The sequence below is a fragment of the Sycon ciliatum genome, chromosome 2 (genome assembly GCF_964019385.1).
Source record: "Sycon ciliatum chromosome 2, ocSycCili1.1, whole genome shotgun sequence".
NCBI lineage: Eukaryota > Metazoa > Porifera > Calcarea > Leucosolenida > Sycettidae > Sycon > Sycon ciliatum.
In genome coordinates, this window is record NC_088644.1 from 9,018,805 (window position 1) to 9,039,753 (window position 20,949).

The following is a 20,949-nucleotide window of genomic DNA, read 5'->3' on the forward strand; positions in this document are numbered from 1 at the left end:
TTTGTATTGGCCGGTGTTCTCACTGTGCTATGAGATGCTGTAATAAATAAAATAAAAATAAATAAATGACACTTTGTAGCAACTTCATTCGAGTTTCTGCGAATGCAGGGATCAGTCCTGTGATGTCTCAGTGCTGGTAGCTTACCGAAAAGGCATTTGGGCCACAAACAGCTAAAGCGTATCTTAGAGTGATCTTTTTCAAATTTTCTTTTCCGGAGTTCTTGGGACCTTACTTGACCTCTTGAAGGTGGTACAGGGCACCAGAGTAGTGTAAAAGTGCCCCAAACACGTATTTCAAAATATGCACTGTGAAATAGAAAATGACAGTTTTCGCACTGTCTGACACACAGACAAACTTAGTGGCTTTTGTGGAGGAGTACAATACAAAGGAACTAGAGATGATGACACAGACTTGAGCATGTCAACGACATCAGTTCCAAGTCATGGACCAAGTTCTTCCTGGAAAGCACCACGATGCTCTGGGCGGCATTGCACTTGCATACTCTTTCGATTCTGGCAGTGACACTTTTGATCGTCACCTGAGCTTCCGAGACTGCGTCAGACAACTCATGAGAGCTGAGCGGCACATAACGTCGTAAGGCAGTTCGTCGCCTAATGTACTCGCCCACAACTTGTGCCTCTTGGCTACAGGGGACGACAGGGCGCTTCAACTTCGCTGTCGACATCAACATCACTCAGATCCCAAGAAATTGTCATCGTCGCTCTTCAGATCCGCCACCACGGACTTGCTGACACCTGACCAAACCTGCGTCATGCACAGCGATCATCTGGCCATGCGAGCTGCTCTAGTGTCACTAGATACGAACATTGCCAGTCGTTGCTCGCCAACTATTTGAACTACACCACCAAACAAGTGTTTGAACAATTTTTGAAAAAAGGATCGCCACCGGTTCATGAATGAAGCGCGGCTAGAACTGGCTCGACAAAACTTTTTTTTTCATTCCGTCATTTCTCAACTTTTTTTATAAAATCCCTAAGACATATTTTAGCTGATCGTGGCCCATATAATGATGCTCCATGTGTCCTTTAAAATTCAACTACAGCAGCAAACATGCTCCTGAGAAGGAAAAGACGGTAGCGACTTCGGCGATATTTGGGGAATTGTAAGTCAACTGTCAATTCAAGCCTGCAGGAAAATATCCAGCTCCTACGAAGGGAGCAAGACACAATACTCCCAAGAGGACAAGGTAGCTTAAAATACCACTTACTTGTGGCTGTGCTGGATATTGTGGACAATGCCAGGCCGTTATCTATAGTGATTGTATAGGTGTAGGTGATACCAGCGACAGCAGTGGTGTCATTCACAGTGATTCTCTGTCCAGTTGCACATGATACAGCACTTGAAAAACCGACTGGAGCTATGATTATAGTGCAAGTGGCCGCATTGCCGCCATCACAAGGGAAGAACACTTGTAGAGACAGGATGCCTGGCACGGCGTTTTGCATCACTTCTGGTTTACATGGTGCTGTACAGGGAAAAACGAGTTATCAACTCTAGTCATATGAGTGGCATGTGATTGATCTTTGGAAGGCATTGCTATCTTTATGATGTGCAGAGAAACAAGGGTAAATACTAGAGCCGAAAACTTCACAGATGTAGCGTGAATTGTGACTATTATCTTGTAAGATCGAGGAACGAAAAGATTGGACCAATTTAGCTGATTTTGTCCAATCTTCTGAACCAGTGTTACTCATGATCACCACCACTATTCAGGCCACACCATGAAACTATATGACAAATTCCCCCCTCCGTGTATGCACTGGTCAAGGTTAAAGGGGAAGTTAAGGCAAAAATTAAAATTTCACCAGTTGTAGTCTTCGGGGTGCTGAGTCGAATGGTCTTGGTCCGAGGAAGCTGAGACGCTCCCTTCCTACTTGAATCCCAATCGAACTCGCGCACTTCCACCGAAACTGGGTGACTGCGCCCTACTAGATGGGGATTTGTATGCAAAATGTCACTAAAAGCGCCATTTCGTTCTTATAAAAGCACGGATGACCGCGATTGGCCCATATGTTGTAGTCTTTTGGACGCGGAGTCGACTGGTTTTGGTCCGAAAAGGCTGCGATGCAGCGTTCCTCCTTTACTCCCAATCGAACATGGTTGAACAAGTGGTCACGTGCTCCTGGGTGCCCAAATCACCTGGTCACCACGCCAGCAGGTGACAACTTTCACACCAAGGTTCAACTCGAGTTCAACTCGAGTGACAGGACTGCACCCAAAAAAGGTCAAACAGGCTAGTAAGTTGTACCCTGCAGGCACGGTGACCAGGTGACTGGCGTACGCAGGAGCACGTGACAGCTTGTTCAACCATGTTCGATTGGGAATAAAGGCGGAACGCTGGATCGCAGCCTTTTCGGACCCAAAACCAGTCGACTCAACGTCCAAAAGACTACAACATATGGGCCAATCGCGGTCATCCGTGCTTTTATAAGAACGAAATGGCGCTTTTAGTGACATTTTGCATACAAATCCCCATCTCGTAGGGCGCAGTCACCCAGTTTCGGTGGAAGTGCGCGAGTTCGATTGGGATTCAAGTAGGAAGGGAGCGTCTCAGCTTCCTCGGACCACGACCATTCGACTCAGCACCCCGAAGACTACAACTGGTGAAATTTTAATTTTTGCCTTAACTTCCCCTTTAAAGTGCCTAGCTACTAGCAAGCTCCAGATGGCCCCTGTTTATCACAATACTAGTAGAGAAATGGTCACAGTTTTGAAAGACCCTGCACTCATATACAGTGACCTTGATGTTGGTGAAGCTTTGTTGTTCACTAGACGGCATCATTGTGATCGGCTCAGGTAGCTTCTGTGAACTTTGCTGAGGAGACACCTAACAAGGTGGAACAGCTGTGAGCTCTGCTAAGGAGAGACCTAACAAGGTGGAACAGCTGTGAACTCTGCTGAGGAGAGACCTAACAAGGTGGAACAGCTGTGAGCTCTGCTGAGGAGAGACCTAACAAGGTGGAACAGCTAGCAGTCCAGAATTGAGTAACCCATACAGATATAATAGACAAAACACGGGAGAAACTTACCACCCTGTAGAAGATGTACACTCCGTGAGGCTGATGATCCAAAGCCGGCTTCATTTCTAGCTTCAACTGTGCATGTGTAGGTCTCTCCAGCATACAGACTTGTTATGTTGGCAGTGAGGTCGGACACATTAGCTGCCACAACATGTCCTTCACGACTGGCATCACCAAAATCAGTGCTACACATCACTCTGTAGCCGGTGATATAGGAATTTCCATTATCAGCCGGTTGCACATAGGACAGTTCAATGAAGGTGGAGGCGTGGGAGAGAAGGGTGATGTTACGTGCTGCACCGGGAGGGCCTGCAAACAGACCACATAGAAAACAGAGCACCCAGCACACATAGTGTGATGATAACGAGAGAGCTTGGAAGCTCAGGGCCCTACGCTATGCTTCTTTGCCTTGATGACACAGGCAAAAAAAGCATTGTAAATTCATTTCTCCTTTTTGTTCAAGACATAACCTGGGATTCGAACCCGTACTATTGCCCTGTATGTATCCCCCGGTACACTACGCATACATACTAATTCTTCCAAGTTGCTTCACGTTATGATCTTGCATTTGAGAGCCATATTTGAATATTGTGGCCAGATGTTTGTGGCCAGCCGTCTTTGATGGTACGGTCCGGTACTGGACAGATTCGATCGAGGGTGATATGATACCGTCTACTATCTTGATGACATAGGCAAAAAAGCATAGGGATGTTATAAATTATTCAATTCTTCTATTTTTTAAGGCATAACCTGGTATTCGAACCCGCACAATCGCCCTACATGCGTTACCCGATACACTTCGCATACATACTCATTCTTCCGAGTTGCTTCACGTTATGATCATGCATTTGAAAGCCCTATTGCCAGCTGTCTTTGATGGTACGGAACGGGACAGGTACCAGATGGCGCCAGGCGTGCCGATGCGCATATGCTGTCCTTGATGGTACGGTACGGGATAGGTACGGGATAGCGAGAAGCGCTATCTGGACACTTGTAAACAGCCAGTTTGACTGAGTCCTGATTCGACAGATTTGACGACAAGGATCTCTGTCTTAGCTCGCTTAACCAGTATCGTGTCTACACTACGCGACTCTTGAATGCTCGATGCACTGCACTATCGGCAGTGCATGCAGATTTGTCTTAGGATGCGATGCTTGACACGCGGCGCGCTACCTTGACGCTCGTAAACTGCCTGTTTGACTGAGGCCTGGTTCGACAGATTTGATGACAAAGATCTCTGTCTTAGCTCGCTTGACGAGTATCGTGTCTACACTACGATACTCTTGAATGCTCGATGCACTGCACTATCGGCCTGCATGCATTCCCCCGATACACTTCACGTACATACTCATTCTCTTAATGGTACGGTACTCTTGCTGGTACGGGACAGGTACGAGATAGCGCCAGACAGATGGAACAAACAAACACCAAATTTAAGCTGTGTAGACCCTGGCTAACGCCAGACGTTACTGAAGCAACGTCTTCTGCATAGCTACGGGAATGAAATTAATGTGAGTACATGTATTCAGTGGTGAGAGCATCGCTGGCCTCAAACGGTGTCCCTGGTTCGAGCCCTGGTTCGAGCCCTAGTTCGAGCCATGGTTCGAGCCCTGGTGTTGACAGTCATTTTTTCTTCAAATTTTTCCCTTTTGCATTCCCTCAACCAGTGAATATTCAAAAATGACCAAGGACATTTGTTCCCACGACTAATTATTTTTACCTACTGAAAAACAAGAGCAAAGCACTGTTTTGCTTGGATTGAGAGAAACAGGAATATCAAATACGCACAACGACACTCCATGTTAGAGTGAATATTAGAGTAAAGTATTAAACTTACTGATAATGCGGACAGTGATATTGACTGAGCTTGAACCTGGACCACCGGAAATTTGATTGGTTGCTTCACACACGTACACGCCATTATGAGTTGAATCCGCTGATGCTACATCCAGAGCTGTCACCTTGCGCTCAGTCATTAGATTGTTAGTGGGTGTTGCAGCTTGATATTGGGACAGCAACGAGGACCTTGCACCACTGGCACTGACAAAGTCAAACACAATCAGGTCGGGACGGCTGGACACATAGACTGTCAAGAATAGCCTGGTACCCTCAACAACAGAACGTTCACGCTCAGTGTTAGAGAAGTCAGGTCGGAAATATACGGTTACATTGAATGTCAAAACAATAGGGGCAGTGTTTGCTTCATTCGCAGCGTAGCACACATAAAGCCCAGATGAATTCCGCGCACTGCGAATTGGGAAGACTACTCCATTGGCAAATGAATCTGGTCGGAATGTACGTGTGCGACCATCATCATAAGTAATGTTGAGTGTTACCGTGTTCCTTCTTGGCTGTCCAGTATTAGGAAAACAGACAACTGGTGGGATGGGTGATCCTTCATTGAAAACATGTGATATGCCCGGCTGATTACCCAGTCCAGTGTTAGCACCATCAATTGTGTTCATGCCCAGAATTGGCTCTGCAAGAAAAAGGATACAGGGTACAGGGAGCACAATTTTTGTGGCGTATGCATGAGCATGGTGTGATGTGCGACGCATATGGTACTAGTATGTGGTGTATGCATGAGCATGGTGTGATGTGCGATGCATATGGTATGTGGTGTATGCTGGAGACACGTCGTCAGAGAGTGAGAACCTGCTTCCGTTTATTTGAGAGTCATTGTCAAGTGAGTGTCGTGCATGCATAGTGCTAGTTTGGTCTAGGAGCGAGAGTGATGAGTGATTCGTCCGTGGTCTCATTGTCTTGGCCTTGGTCATGTGTTTTGTGTGTTGTACGCATCACTATGGGATTATGTGCGATGGAATAAGGGCCGAACAATGTCTAGCAGCATCCTTGAACCAGGACTATTCAATTCAGCATCCAGAAGACTTCTGAGATTTCATCTTCATCCATGCATCTATGAATGAATTAGTGCTTTCAGGATTTTTTTTTCTGATAATGCCTCACTGGTATGGCGCATTCATTCAATTTTAGGAAAGCGTGCGAGTTCGTTTGGCAACACATGCATAGGACAAAGGAGCGTCCAGCTTTCGCAGACTGTCTCAACACTCGAAAGACTAAGCTAGTGAACATTATACGTTAAGCCATACTGTATGTATTGTGTAAGCCATACTGTGTGTACTGTGTGTACTGTGTAAAAAGCTCCCACTTAGCACGGAGACTCTACTTGCTTTATTGATACCATCTCCAAGAATATTATTATGTATCCTTCAAAACACCATCTCCAATGATCCAGACAACACTGGAAAATACGGCTGGTATCCATATCTGTTTTAAGCTTTGCTTTCAAGAGATTCCTTTTCAGCACATAATTTAATACATAGTAAAAAATCTCTGACCAACCATTTCATCACCAGCACCCGAAATGATTGTGTCAGCGTATCTATTATTTAAATTCAAATCGTGAGCTAAGAAGTCTGAAGAAAATGTTGAACGGCCTCTGCTGGGATGACGACTACACCATAGCTCAGTGATGAGGGCATCGCTGTCTACAAGCGAGGGTCCCTGGTTCGAGTCCTGGTGGTGACAGTCAATTTTTTCTTCAGACTTTTCCCATTTGTGTGTTTCCCTCAAGCCAGTAAATTCAAATCATAATTATTTTCGGTGTTCGTGAATTTTTACTTACCAGTGCGTTCAATGGTATAGTGATTAGTTTGAAGTGATGTTACCGACCCACACGCGTAGACTGCTCGCACTCCGTCATAATTGATAATGTGAAGTTGGTAGATGAAGTTGCTGCTTGAATTCGAAATCAAGCGCTGGTACTCAGTTTGGGTGGGATCAGAACCATCATAAAAAGGAACCAGTCGCGGTGTACCACTGCCGCCGGCACCTAGGTGTACAAATCGTATCATATTCGGGTCGGTAGTGTTGCATGTTAAACCCGTTAAATTGGAGCCAGATACTTGGAATTCTACCAGAAAACACAAAACAACACAGTTCAGACACAAAAGCTAAGTTACGAGGTGCTTATCAGGTAACATGCATGCTTTCAGTGCATAAGCACACTTTTCACTCACAGAGCAACTGTTCAGTACATGGGGTGGTGGTCTACCAGAACAATCACACTCACCACCGTAGTGGTTTTCCAGAAATGAGTTGAAGCAAAACCCACGCTCGCAGCCACATAATGGATAATGTCGCAGTAATGTAGTTACCGGTAGTGTGTGTTAGCATCCACCGATCACACTGCCATGTATGCATCTGCCACGCACGGCTGCATCAGTGCATTGCGCACTGCACTCACACTGCCAGCGCATAGATTTGGGCACGCTTAGCCTGACGTCACACAACTGCTTCCTTTGAACTTTTGCTCACTGCACTCACACTGCCAGCACATGGATTTGGGCGCGCTTAGCCTGACGTCATACAACTGCTTCCTTCGAGCTTTCTCTTTCTTTCTTGCTGTTGGCTTCACTTCAAAGTCTAATTAGTGGTGACTTTTAGCTTGTGCCAGCATCAAATTTTCACCCTCCATCCCTCCCATCTTATCATCTTGCTAATGGTACTAGGGAACAGTTAGCTCTATCGCTCCTAACTGGTCATTTGCTTCGCTAGTTGCGGCTCTTCACAAGCCAGTTGTTGCCAATTGCATTGGCTTTGCCTTGCAACCCCATTGTGGCACAATGTGGGTTTATTGCGGCTCCTCGCGAGCCAGTTGCTGCCAGTGGCCTGGCATTGCTTTCCAGCTCTTCGAGCTTTTGCATTACAAGACCAGTTACTCGAAGCAGCACACTATCTCCAAAACAATTCCTTGTTGCCTTGAGCTGAGTATGAGTGTGTGAGGGATATGGTGCTAAATAGCCGGAAACATCTAAATCAGTCAAAGAACCGCCAGCAAGCTGGAGAAAAGGCAGCAAAATCAAGTGAAACAGCATGGCCAGTGGTGAACATGGGTGACTGGGCAGCAGGGGAGCGCCTGAAAACAATGCCTTCCTACATTCCTAGCAGCGACCGCTCAACCGGGCTAGAGGAAAAACACCCCTTTCGCACCAAAAACTTTCTAACCTTTCTATTTCATTAATTCCTGCCCCGCTGCCAGTCGAACCCAAGAATAGAGAAAACAAGAAATTGTACGTCATAATCATTAGCCACACACATCGGCATAGAATATCAAGAAGAACAGCGGAAGACCCCCATCAAACCAGGGTGGGTGGGCGGACAACTTCATCTACCATGAGGAAAACAAAGACCACAATGGCATGTTCAATGAATTTGCGCAGAACAAGAGAAACGCACGAAAATATTTGCGAGTGAAAAATACGTTTTTTGCACTCTTTGGCTACGCTCAGCCGTGAACAACAAAAAATTCTTTCATTCAATGAAACGCCACAGGTCTGAGCGTCATCCTCATCCATGTCCATGATACTCGCCAGAGAAAAACAACTATAGTGCTTCGCCAAATCTGGGCCCATAGGTTTTTCACAGTCTCACTTTACTCTTGTTCAAGATCGTCAAGTCAATAACTTGTATAGGTCAGAAATATGATAGCCGTTGTTTTAAGCCTTATATTAGATGAAGCGAATGCGGTGAAAATTGATCAAGATAATATTATGTGCAAAATGTATTTTGTCAGACACACGTACAATATTCATTGACACAATACATATGATACTATTTTGCAACACATAGTTCCGCTGCTGTTCCTCTGCTAGAGATCGCCTGAACGCGTGCTATGCCGCATGAAACAGCCTCTCCAAGCTGCTCGATCCTGGGCCATCATGGAGAGTTCGCCAAGATGGTGCACACACATGTAGTTTTAGTGTATCAGGGCCCGGAATTGGTAAATGCACTATAGGCACATTGCAAACAGGCTGAAGCACCTGAGAAATAGCTGAGGGAACTATGGGGACTGTTTTGTTTGAATAGGTTGTTGATTGTGTTTACTTGAGTTTGCAAACCGAATGGACTGTATAGATCCAATGATAAGGAAGCAAATGTCGTACCCAGATATTGGAAAACTTGGAAAAAGAGACAAAGAGGGGAAAAAACAAACTCTTATCAAAAGGAAAAAGACGAAGAAAAATAAGAAAAGCCATGAATAAAAATTAACACATGCTCATGTCACAAAACAAAGTAGCAATGGTTTAGTTCCAGAACGTTTTCCTGTCACATTCATCAATGGAATGTCATGACTGACAGAATCTGCCAGGTATTTTATGGCTATTATCTCCACATCGACTTAGAATAATAAAGTACAAGATAACATGAGGGAAAGAAGGCAACTTAGAATAAGAAACCATATTGAATTGCAAACCAATACGTTTCAAACCTCTTACAAATTGTCATGTTGGGAGGTGATGTCTACGGCATTTAGCCCTTTCGCAAAGGTGCTCGCCCTTTTTTCGCCTTTTTGGCCCTTTTTGGAAAAGCCCGTTTTTCGCCCTTTATTGCGTTTTTTGGTGAATATCGCCCTTTTTGAGCTTTTTTAGCTGAAAAAGTGCTAAAATCTGTTTGCTCATGCATGCGATCACAGTTTCCAAGTGCTCGATGGGCCTTGGCACGCGGCTTTTTTGGGAGCAACAAGTAATTAGTTGGTGAATCTTGTACCGGTGTACACAATGCTGTAAAAAGTGGTTTTTTTTACTTTACTTCCTGTTTTGCCTTTCGTGGACACATACTTACGCCTTCGGCAATGATCATACTGTACAAAGGGTTCGTAAGACCTGTGATCGAATATAGCTGTACGATATGGTCGTTTGGATCTAATAAGAAACCCATGACCACTCTTGATCAATTACAGGCAAGGTTTGCTAGAGCAAAAAAATGCATTTGATTACACTTCTTCCAAATCTGTCTTAAATTCTAAATGCTCCCTAGAGTCACTAGCCTATCGTCGTCAAATCATCAGTCTCACTACATTTCACAGATATGTTTTCCATCATCGTGATTACCTTGCTGATTTCCGTTTCAAGATTACGAATAGTGAGCGACGACCAAATAAAATCATTCTTCCCAAATTTAAATCATTGTCCAAGTCTCTCTTCATGTTCCGAACTGCTATTCTATGGAACAGTTTACCCCCCCCCCCCCCCCCAGTCTAACATCGGAAGCCTCGCTCTATAAGTTCAAAGCTGCCCTCAGGAAATTTACAGCTGACCATGCTTATGCAATCAACGGAATTCCGCCACCTTGCAGTTGATTTTCCCCATTTCTCTCCTCATCAATCCCTACTTGTCTTTGTACATACATGTACATCTATATCTACTGTTCTTTCAATCAATAGAACCCCTCGATAGGCACATTGCCTTTGGGTCATTTCATAATAATAATAATAATAATCCATGGAAGAGTGCGTATTCATTTCTCAGCTTGGGTTCATATCTGAACATGCATCATGGCTATGCTTCACTGAAAAAAGAGCACTTTTGCCTGTTTTCACTGAAAAAAGAGCACTTTTTGCCTGTTTCCACTGAAAAAAGAGCACTTTTTCAGCATATTTTGAGGGACGCGAAAAGCACTAAGTGCGAATTAAAAGAGCACCTTTGGGAAAGGGCTAACGGCATTCATACTTTTCACAGCTATCATTAAACTTTTATCTCCATGTACATTATTTGTGCAAGAATGGACTCGGATGGAGAGCTAGGGATAAATTTATAATTTATAGCGTAACTTGTTGTTTAATACACCACACCACCACATTGCGCTCTTGGCCGATCCAAACTCTGCACTCACATCACCATCACCACAGCAAGGATAATTCCGGTATATAGATTGATATTGACAATGACCCTCCAGACAGCTGTTTTGCTCCTCCTGAGCTCATCAGTGGAGGCATATGGTGTTGAATGAAAGAATAATAAGGATAATAATAAGATGGTGATGTGAGTGCAGACTTTGGATCGGCCAAGAGCGCAATGTGGTGGTGTGGTGTATTGGATAATGGCCGGGTCGTCGCTACTTCTTCTCAACTTGTAGTTTCATGATCCTTTTTCCTTCACTATAGATTATTTGTATATTGAATTTGTCCTAACACACTAATCACACAGCAATGACACAGCCAAGTCTTCTTCTGCCGTTACTATTTAGAGACACTTATAAAGTGGGAAATAACACCTAAACAATGCAAGAATTCTAAAAGGTTTAGTTACAGGAAACCACACCTGTGACAGCTAACAAAGAAGAGTTGAAGACCAGGGAAACTTATAGGCAGGTACTTACGACTCTAGTGACAGATAAAGACAAAGCTGTGGCCAGGCATGACCACCAACACTATATACTCTACTATTTAAACAGTTTCAAATAAAAAATACCATCCTTTTCAACACAAGTTAGGCTTATCACTATCACGTTATCAGTGTGTTGTCACACAGCTTCTAACACTTCCACCTGCAACTTGTCCCCATAACGTGAACGGCACAGAACAGAAAACTAGGAATCAGAGTACACTGGGCAACAATCAGGACAAAATACCAGATGGTTATACACAGAAGACTTTCCACTGCTGAACACATGCACCCAATTGCTCTCCCTCATCCACACCCTTTCCCTCACTGCTAGACTCTCCTCCGTTGGGGTTGTTCTCATCGCTGCTGGCCATTATCAGTATGCCCTTTCGTGCTGTCTGCAGTAGAATGTGTAATGGTTTATGTTGCTTGATGCGTTTTTTGTGTCCAAGATTCATGCATCGTGGTGACCTCATCTCTATGTCTGTTTCGTTGATGATCCCTTCCCCTTTTTCGGATACAAGCAGTGTGTTCTCCTTTCTTGATATACTTGGCAAGAAAATTGATTATGGAACTGTGACGTCTGTGTACCATAAGCCGACGTTTCCCGGTCGGTATATTATGGTCTACGCCATTCTGCATAAGCGAAGCTGTGAACACAGCAAACTCAGAGCTCACAGAGACCATAGTAAAATGATGTCTGATGGTTTGCTAAGCACTGCTTGACGGTGTTTTCTGTAAGCAGATTGTGGGATCAGAGCGATGCTCCACAGTTGCCTTGCAGATAATTTCAGTCGCCCAGCACGAACAATCTGCAGGTGAGTCTGATTATGAGCGGCAGTTACATGGCAGGGTGTTAGCAGGAGGCATGCATTCTCCATTTCTGTGGCCGTTGATGATTCTTGCGATGTTCTACATGCAGCTGTACCTTACTTTTAGTGTATTTGGGGAAGGACCTTGTGCTTCAATATCTACAAAAGCAACTGTTGAGTGGCATTCTGATCCCAAAATCTACTTTTGCAGTACAGAAAACACCTTCAAGGAGCTGTTCGCAAATCATCGGACACCATTATGCCATGAGAAAAGCACTGAATTGTATAAATTTGAGCAAAGGCTAAAGAGAAAAGCCTACTGAAAAGGTGAACCGCGTAAAGTGAAGTGGGTCATCCAGGACCGGGCCAAGTCATACTCTAAGCGATCAAAGTCCTGCAGCCTGTGCACAATGGAGAAGCTGAATATCCTGACAACCGACAGGAAACCTTGCCTCAACAGAAATTTCTAATGCCAAACACCGTAGTAACCACTGTCCTGGATAACCCCCGGAGTGTGCCACTGTCTCCCTCCATTGGCGTTGTTTGAACAGTTCTGTTAATCCTGAACATGCCCCAGTGAGGATAGGCTAGGAGGGACTACAGTGTTACACTTCGCTTTACCTCCTTATGCAATTAGGGTTATAGTCATAGCATCTCACCTTCAAGTGGTCCACCACCAGGTAGTTGTGCATGAGCACAGAGCATAATGCTCAGGCTCAGCAGTAGAACAATTAGGTGTGTGATGGAAACTTGAACCATATTCGCCTTCTTCTTCCCAGGAGATTTGCCAGATAAGTATGGTTCTGAGAGGATGCCGTCACTGGCTGTAGTGTGTAGAAACACAAAAGAAGTGACAATGTCATAGCAATGAATAACATAATGTGTGTGATCCGCGCTTGGAACACTCACTTCCAACTATTCCCACCTGCCTGATAGTTGTAAAGTCCTTTTCTACCGTTGCTACATTTTGCCTCTGTTCGACTATGCTGACACTGCATGGTGTTGTCTAAATTCAACTTTGTCCACTAAACTTGAAACGCATCATAGAAAGATTTTCAAACGGTTATTGGCTGCTCAAGTTAGTTAGCTGTGCCCAATTAATGGCAATTATATGCTCGGACCACCTTATCTCCGCTCTGTGAGTGCAGCTTAGCCCATTTATGTACCCTTGCTCATGAAATTTATGCTAAACGAATTCCCCAACACTTGGAAAAGTATGACTGGTTCCAGTGTGATAGACGTACTCGAAATCAAGTATCATTGCCTGTTCCTGGTTTGTCTTTATTTCTTAAGCTCACCGTTGTTTACGGCATTATTATAGCTTTTGGCACTCCCTTACCTATAGTATTCGACGTGCTGAGATACTTTCCGCTTTCAAGAAAGCTCTTCGTAAGTAATGCCCTAAGGGTGAGTTCTTACATTCTCTAGCTTCTAGGAGAAGAAGAAAAGAGAAGTCGAAGAAGCTGGGATTCTTCAAGAACGGGTCTCGAAGAATTCGGAAATATTTTGCAGATGTCAAGCAAAATGAAGCGCCAAAGGGGCGAAAATAGTACGCGCTGTGCGTATGCGAAAAGGGAAATGCGTACACTCATGAACCACACGTGGCTTTTAGCCTAGTTCGCATGCGCTGATCCCAAACCGCGGGAATCTCCAAGTTTCAACCACCTCTGAAGCTTGGAGAGCATGGAGAGCTTTGGAGAGCCTGCTAAAATTCGGAGAGGATATAAGAACAGCTCTCGAACTTTTCGGAGAGTCTCCAACTTTTCCGAGAGGATTTAAGAACGCACCCTAAATATAATTTCTTCCTTCTTTTTTTCACAAGTTTGAGGGAATGATTCTTTCTTCTTTTTCTTTCTTTTACTTTACAGCAGTACGACTGTACAATCATGTACAACACCGTTTAGACCTGGATGTTCTGTGGGCAAGGGTATGCTCTGTTTTTTTTGGAGAAGAAAGTGGTGTGATACCCGAGAATTTTGAGGTATAGAAGTCCATAAATTTATCTTGTTGTCTTCAAATATATACATGTCTATTACCACTAGTTTATCCAGTGGTTTTTGAGGTTGTATAGTACGTTTAGGACCTCTGGCCCATGATAAGATTCATAAAACAGGTCCGAGGTATTTTCCACAGATATGGATTTTGCCAATTGGGCCTGCAACTTGGCACTGAAATTTACAATCAGGGGCGTCGGAAGGAGGTAGAAAGTGGTACGGCTCGACAGTGAGAGTGGGTCGGGGGAAACTTCCCCAGGGATTTCTTTTTCAAAAAACACTCAAAATACCCCTCTCAGAGTTTCTCCAAAGGTACGAAACAAAGAGACCGACTAGATCTACGAGTCATGACGCATACATGCCATGCAGTTAACTACAGTTGTGGCAAGTGAAATCCAACACTTGGCATAAGGGACTGCACCATGCAGTCTGCAGCCCCTGCAGCCCTGCATACGTACAGTACATGTGTTACATACAACTTTATCTGTCTGGTGACAAAACTCGTACTCATCACAGTCAAGGTTCAAAAGGTGCTGGCAAAAATGAATGGAGATTGGATACCAATACTCCTTATGAGTACCATGTTTGTGAACTGTGTGTATCTACGCTGTGACCTTTCGATCTGTTTGGATGCATACGGCTCTATAGTTCAAATTAGGTGAAGTGCATTACATCATCGGTGTCCATTTGTGGCGCTGTCCCCTATGGCAAGTGTCGGATTTCACTTGCCACAACTGTAGTTCCGTAGTCGACAGTCTAGTAGTCACGCTTTACACGGTGCAGTGACCTGACTGGTGCACCGGTGATGGATCGCGGCTCACGATCACGCGTGGTCGTGTACAAACTCGATACCCCAATTTTTCTTACACCGGATTTTGACGTTCCGCGTGGACCACCTGGAGCCAAAAGTGGTACGGCACGAGCCGTACCAGTCGTACCGCTTCCGACGCCCTTGATAATGCAGACACTATAAGCCTGTGATTAGCGTAGCTCGCCGAGATGTATTTGCAAAGTACATCCTTGGTTCAGCATCAGTGTATTACTCTGAAAGGCGCATGCATGATACGCAAGCAATTTGCAAACTGCATTTGTTGGACAAGACTAGTAGCATACAGGGAAAGATTTCCGTGTATGGCTGGGTCAGTTGACCTGAGAAAGCTGCATGTGGTTCTCAAAGCCAGCTAGCTACTCAGTTATAGGCTATTCAGACTACGGCCAAATCGACGTTGACGGCCATATTTCCATGGTGACGGCGAACGTGGCGGGAGATCTGAAGCGCGAAATCGCAAACGTGAACGACAAGCTCGGACCCCAGTTTTTCGTTTCGTTTCTCGTTTGTCACAGTACATGCAGGGGTGTGGAAATTTGGCAGTCTGTTGTCAGTTGTAGTGAAAGTCTCTCAGTGGTAGTGGAAATGTCGAACAGATCGTTTTCCGACAATGCGGAGCGCATCTTCGTGAAAATTTGGGCAGATCTCCTTCACAGCCTGGACAAATCTATGTCCAGTCGGGCGGCGAAGGAGCAAAAGCCACCTCCCTACTGAATCAGCAGCAAGGTGAAAAAATCTTCACCCAGCAAGAAGTCCACAACAAGGTGGACAGCCTAAAAAAGAAAGGCAGGGAATTGTACAAGCAAATCCGTTTGCCAACTGCCACCGGGACGTCATTGGACGAGTCAATGTTCGATCTGGTATGGTCGCAGCGCTGTCGATGTGGCCCAAATGGACAGGTCACACTGACAGTTCGCGAGCGGGAAAACCTACGACGGCCACAGTCAATTGCAGTTTTATGAGCTACTTGAAGTATGACGTCCGTGTCTTCAAAAGTCTCAAAGTCGATACCCCTGTCAGGTGGTAGCTGATTCAATCCACGGATCAACAGCAGGAACAACATGGCAGCACGTCTCCTCTGAGTCTCCTCCATCTCAACAAAAACAAACCACCTCCAAATCACTCAAATAAATTGAGTCATAAAGACATAACATTTTCCTTTTCATTTCTCTTGAGTACTTCAAATTCCCCGGCAAACAAAACCCGCCATAAATTAACCTTGGCAACGCACTCAAAAACGCGATTGTGTACCGGGCGCATACCGCGTGTCTGAACGACCAGTGCACTTGATCGCCGTTTGTCCAAGTACCGAAACGCAAAACGTGGCCGTAGTCTGAATAGCCTATAACTGGAGACTGATGAACACCATCATCTATGTAATTGTCACTGGATTCCATTGTCCTGTGTGCCCTCGCACGGACTGAAATCATGCATTGCCAGATACTGTATGGCATAGAAATTTGTCTCTTTGACAAGAAACTCAAACAAATCATGATAGTAGAAAATGATCCACATAGTAACTCCCTCATGCGTTTTCTGGTGGAGGAGTCGCCAAACAAGGCTGCATTAAAAAATTTGGCTGATCACACAGGATTATTATAGAAAATATCTGTCTGAACCAGATGACATTGGGTAATAATGCCTGTGCAAAATTGTCCACATCATGCATATATTGGTTAACCGCAACTTTATACCCGCAAGCATTTCGTTTAGTGTCTTGTCTGCCATTGCTGCGTTCTCGTCCAGGCGTGTGCCAGCAGCATTATGGCTCCAAGACCTGCGCAGTACGGTATTAGACAAATTTGGTGATGTGTTGAGACGTAGGTTGTCAGATTTCAACCCGCCATGTACACAAAATGAATGGCGCGTTTACATGACGCATTGCGCTTGACCCGGGTTGAAAATTCGCCCCCAAGGGGAGGGTTGAAATCAACCCGGGGCGAGATTGGGGGAGGGTTGAAATCAACTGGGGGCGAGAAATTGTACTAACGTACGTCTGTGCGTATCTCGCGCCAGGTTTGAATAGCACTGCACATGCAAATTTTGCGCGAAAGTAATCAGTGACCATACAGGACTATCGTACAGACTTTCAACCCGGGCTGAACTCGACCCGGGTTGAAAATTCTCACACAGCCTAAGACTTTTAAGGGGGCTCAGTACTTCTGCGCGCGCATCGAAATCTGGGCATGATTTTATGCAAAATTTCGCGTTTGAAAACATTTTGTCCGCGGCTGGAGAAAGTTTTTTTGCGAGAAATAGTCGTGTTCAAAAGTTTATTTTGCGAGAATTCAAAGAAACTGCAGTCCTTGAACAGTTTGAACGTTTTGTGTTTTCCATTTTGGTTTGCTGGATGTCGGCGATCGATGGAGCTATGGAGCTCCGTGTCAAGTACTTGTAGTTATCAATAGGCACGGCCGTTTTCGTGGGCGCTCAGGAACAAAGCGTGTTCAATCTTCTTCAGGTCGTGTAGTTCTAACTTCCAGCTCAGATATGCCCTTTTCTCAGTCTCGCCTGCCAGTGAAGACAAGTAAACCTGCAAGATTGTCCAGAGCCCAGCTACCAGTGATACATGTATCAGTCTCAGAAGGCAGGTAAGTGACATGCTTCTCTCAAGTTCAAGTGCATCCACTTGAGTGGCACTGGGAACGATATCTATTTTTTCTTTTCCAGTCGCCAGATAAAAATATTACTGACGACTGTGAGAGAAAAACTGGTCTTGTACCTGCAGTACCTGGAGATAGTGGAGTCAGAGTGTAGTGTCTGCAAGTAGAGACTTGATCTCTGTGAGTAATGAGTGTGGTCTGGAACAGCCAGTAGGAACAGCACAGCGACATGCCAGTGAAGTGTTCTATGTGTGGGCAGGAGAATTTGGTCAGACATGTGAGTCTCATGCTGGATGGAGTGGAAAGCATGGATCCTATGAACTCTAAGGCTGCACTGGGTGAGTTCTGACCTGTGCCTGTGTTTCTCAGGAGAAGGCTGTGGGTTCAAGGTAGTATGGCTGTGCTTGTATCATTGAACTATGACAGGAATCTGTATATATTATAAAACTGAATATTGAAATATTGGCAATATGCCTTGTAGAACAACTTGAGCAGAGACAGTCACAGACACGTAATATTATGCATGGTCAAGTTGCCACACTTTCATGAGCTCGGCCTTGACCTAGACTGTAAATGCAGCATTAAATTGTGTTATGCATGTTGTGAAGAACTGCAATATTACCCAGGCAAGGCAAGGCACGGAATGTCAACTGAAATCATGAATCACAGCAGTACACATTGCAGCACTAGTCAGGCTTCTGTCACAGTCTCAGCAAACAAGCTGGAGTGGGCGTTTCGCTGCAACATGGGTGTTTGTAGAAGTCTAAATATTCTTCAACAACAACAACGTTATATATCATGCCTACAGGTACAATCATCTGGTGTTGGCATTTGAGAGGAATCAGGGAACTGGCATCCTTGGATTATTGCACGAACCGGGTGGCGATGGGCGTGTGCTAGTCACAACGAGTTCTGCTATTGCAAAACGCATAACACATCATCTAGCATCTGGAAGACCCAACACCAACACCCCTATTTTACACACTGCTCCAGACCGCACAAGTACTCCAGCAGCTGCAGGAGGTGCAGCATCGTCCCCACTTTCTACCACTCGTGATGATGCTGCAGTTATCTGCTCAAACATTCACGTTGTGCTGCACACTGGAGGCGCGAACCCACAATACCAACAGTGGCTGCTAGCCATCGCATCCAGCAGTAACCAAGCAACTCAAGTTGCTCATTGACAGCGTTATACTTATAATCCGTTGTTTTGTACATTTGATATACCCATGCATGTATGTATGTATGTACATTATATTATGTATGTACATCACAATATACAACAAAGATGTGAATAACACAATTCAGTTGTGACTGTTGCATGTGGTATTGTCTGGGATTGGTCTATAGCAAATGCTTCTCGCCCTACATAGTCAAAGTGAAGCTCGAATGAAGTCGATACACTCATTTTGGCAACAATGCTGAATCTGACTTTCAAGCTGAATATGCAAAATCCGTCACAAATTTTGTTTCTCACGGAGAAACGAGATGGTAGACATAAAAATCTATTTTTGTAGAGCCTTCCTATGGCCTTGAAGAGCAGATAATGACCATAAAATGGACCATGTTATTGTCTCGATTCTCCACTATTCAAACAAGTCTAAAGTCCGGTCTGCTGAAATACGCGTTTTGCCAAATCACATTCTGGGCTACCTTGGCCTCTCACAGTGGTCTGGGCATATGTTGTGGACATTTTCCAAAGAAGACAGTATTGTAGGCCCCTCCATACCCACTTTCAGGATTTTTGAAGTATTACCAACTGGAATTTTACGCCTTTAGTGAGAAATCATTGAATTTTTGCCGAAAAACATAGGTACAATAACACCCCCATAGCTGGGGAACCACATAATAAACCTATCCTTGAAATAGCCCAGACCAGTTCTCTAGGTGTCTGGCCATCTGAAAACACACAGTTCAGATCGATTTACCATAATTTTTTTTGCTCCCTCTTCGGGGTTGAGCCCCCTTAAATAGCAAGAGTACAGCCAATACACGGATGTGAGGGTGACCCAACCACGGAAAGAGACTGGGTCGTTAGAAGTCATCACACAAACCCTGCGACACTGCGTGGCCTTACCTGAGGGCAGTTTGCAAAGCGCTGTCAACGGTTTGACTGGAATCCCCAAATTGTACGAAGAACAGTTAGGCCGTGACTGCAGCCACAAAGCTGAAAACCCATCAACAGCACACAGGGTGGCGTCCGAAAGTCAAGTAATCCTATTTGAGTGATGCATCCTCAGCGACGCGTTGTCGTTGTAACGAAGGCACGATGGAACTCATGTAGCTCGGACTCAGAGAGCGAGCAAAAACTCGCATTATTTGATTTGTCAGCCACGAAATGTTGGCTCGTGCTGCGTAGCGCTGGACTGCTTGTTTCATGCATGGAGCGTGTGTTTGTGTACGTGTGCGATCCCAGGAGTCAGCGTGCAGCAAGATGCTCTGAATCAGTTGTTCTCACAACCGCACCTCACACGGCAACGTACTTTTCACTGTTCCTCGTGACACTCACATAGTAGTAATATGTGTCAGTCTCTTAGCTTCCATCTGTCAATGTCGCGCGTATCCATAAAATTTAATAATAATTAGGCATAATACTATTAGCTAGCTGCAAGGGCATTTTTACTAGACAGACGATCTTACTTTACGAGACCAGTCGACCGCACACACGGCGAAGTCTGGTCTATCACTAGTCTGCTCACACCTACAGTCCATTCATTGGAAACTGGCACCCTAACTTTTTGGTGTCTCTCTCACATAGTTGTAGATATCGCGAAAACAACAGTACATCCTGCATTGTGTGACCCGTGCAATTACTCCTTGCCACATTTGAGGCCAGAAAAGTCCAAGAACAGGGAAATAGAAACTCAGCCAGGTTTTACAAAATTAGGACAGGTATGCCATGGCAAAATGTATGGAGAAGCAGATCCAAAACCCAGATTTTTGAGATTTAAGGTGGGTTTTTGATCCTCAATTTGGCCCAAGTCCGACTTTCAAAAGCCAGCGGGCCAGTTTCCGATGAATGGACTGTACAATGCTACTACAGTGCTGGCGCGCCGGCAAAGAGGTCGGATTTCAGTTGCCAGCACTGTATTACATGTAGCAGTACTACTACTGACTGTTGTGGACATGGAAATCCGGTCGTACGTCTAGCGGCCCCAGGGTGCTGGCCATGCAGCCGTGGATAAGCGGTACACACATGCATTTTAAGCGCTGCAGCGCGCTAGTCGCATCGGATCAACATGTGCCCTGCACATCGCGTTCTGTATGCGCTGAGGGCGCCGGCCCCGGGAAATGGACCGGATTTCCATGTCCAGAACAGTAGTACACAGTATAGTGCCTGGCTTGTGAGTAAACCCGTTCTCCAAGACTAGTACAGTATAGTACAAAATGTCATGTAGTGCAGCCTGGCTATGTAGAGTCTACTACTAGTACATGTCTGGCCGGACACAGCAGATCAAATTGCAGGATCAGTTGTCAGGGACT

At 45.0% G+C, this 20,949-nt stretch overlaps 1 protein-coding gene across 1 annotated transcript in view; it reads right to left on the minus strand.

The window, feature by feature from the left end:
• Nucleotides 1–19,790, minus strand: part of LOC135808541 (uncharacterized) — a 29,965-nt gene extending 10,175 nt beyond the window's left edge. Inside the window, exons 1-6 of the mRNA XM_065321745.1 lie at nucleotides 19,544–19,790; nucleotides 12,700–12,864; nucleotides 6,689–6,976; nucleotides 4,880–5,521; nucleotides 3,052–3,351; nucleotides 1,230–1,487 (exon numbers count right to left, since the gene is read on the minus strand). Of these exons, the coding sequence (XP_065177817.1) occupies nucleotides 1,230–1,487; nucleotides 3,052–3,351; nucleotides 4,880–5,521; nucleotides 6,689–6,976; nucleotides 12,700–12,799 (1,588 nt within the window). The 5' untranslated portion in view covers nucleotides 12,800–12,864; nucleotides 19,544–19,790. The remainder of the gene's footprint in view (nucleotides 1–1,229; nucleotides 1,488–3,051; nucleotides 3,352–4,879; nucleotides 5,522–6,688; nucleotides 6,977–12,699; nucleotides 12,865–19,543) is intronic.
• Nucleotides 19,791–20,949: the final 1,159 nt, after the last annotated feature.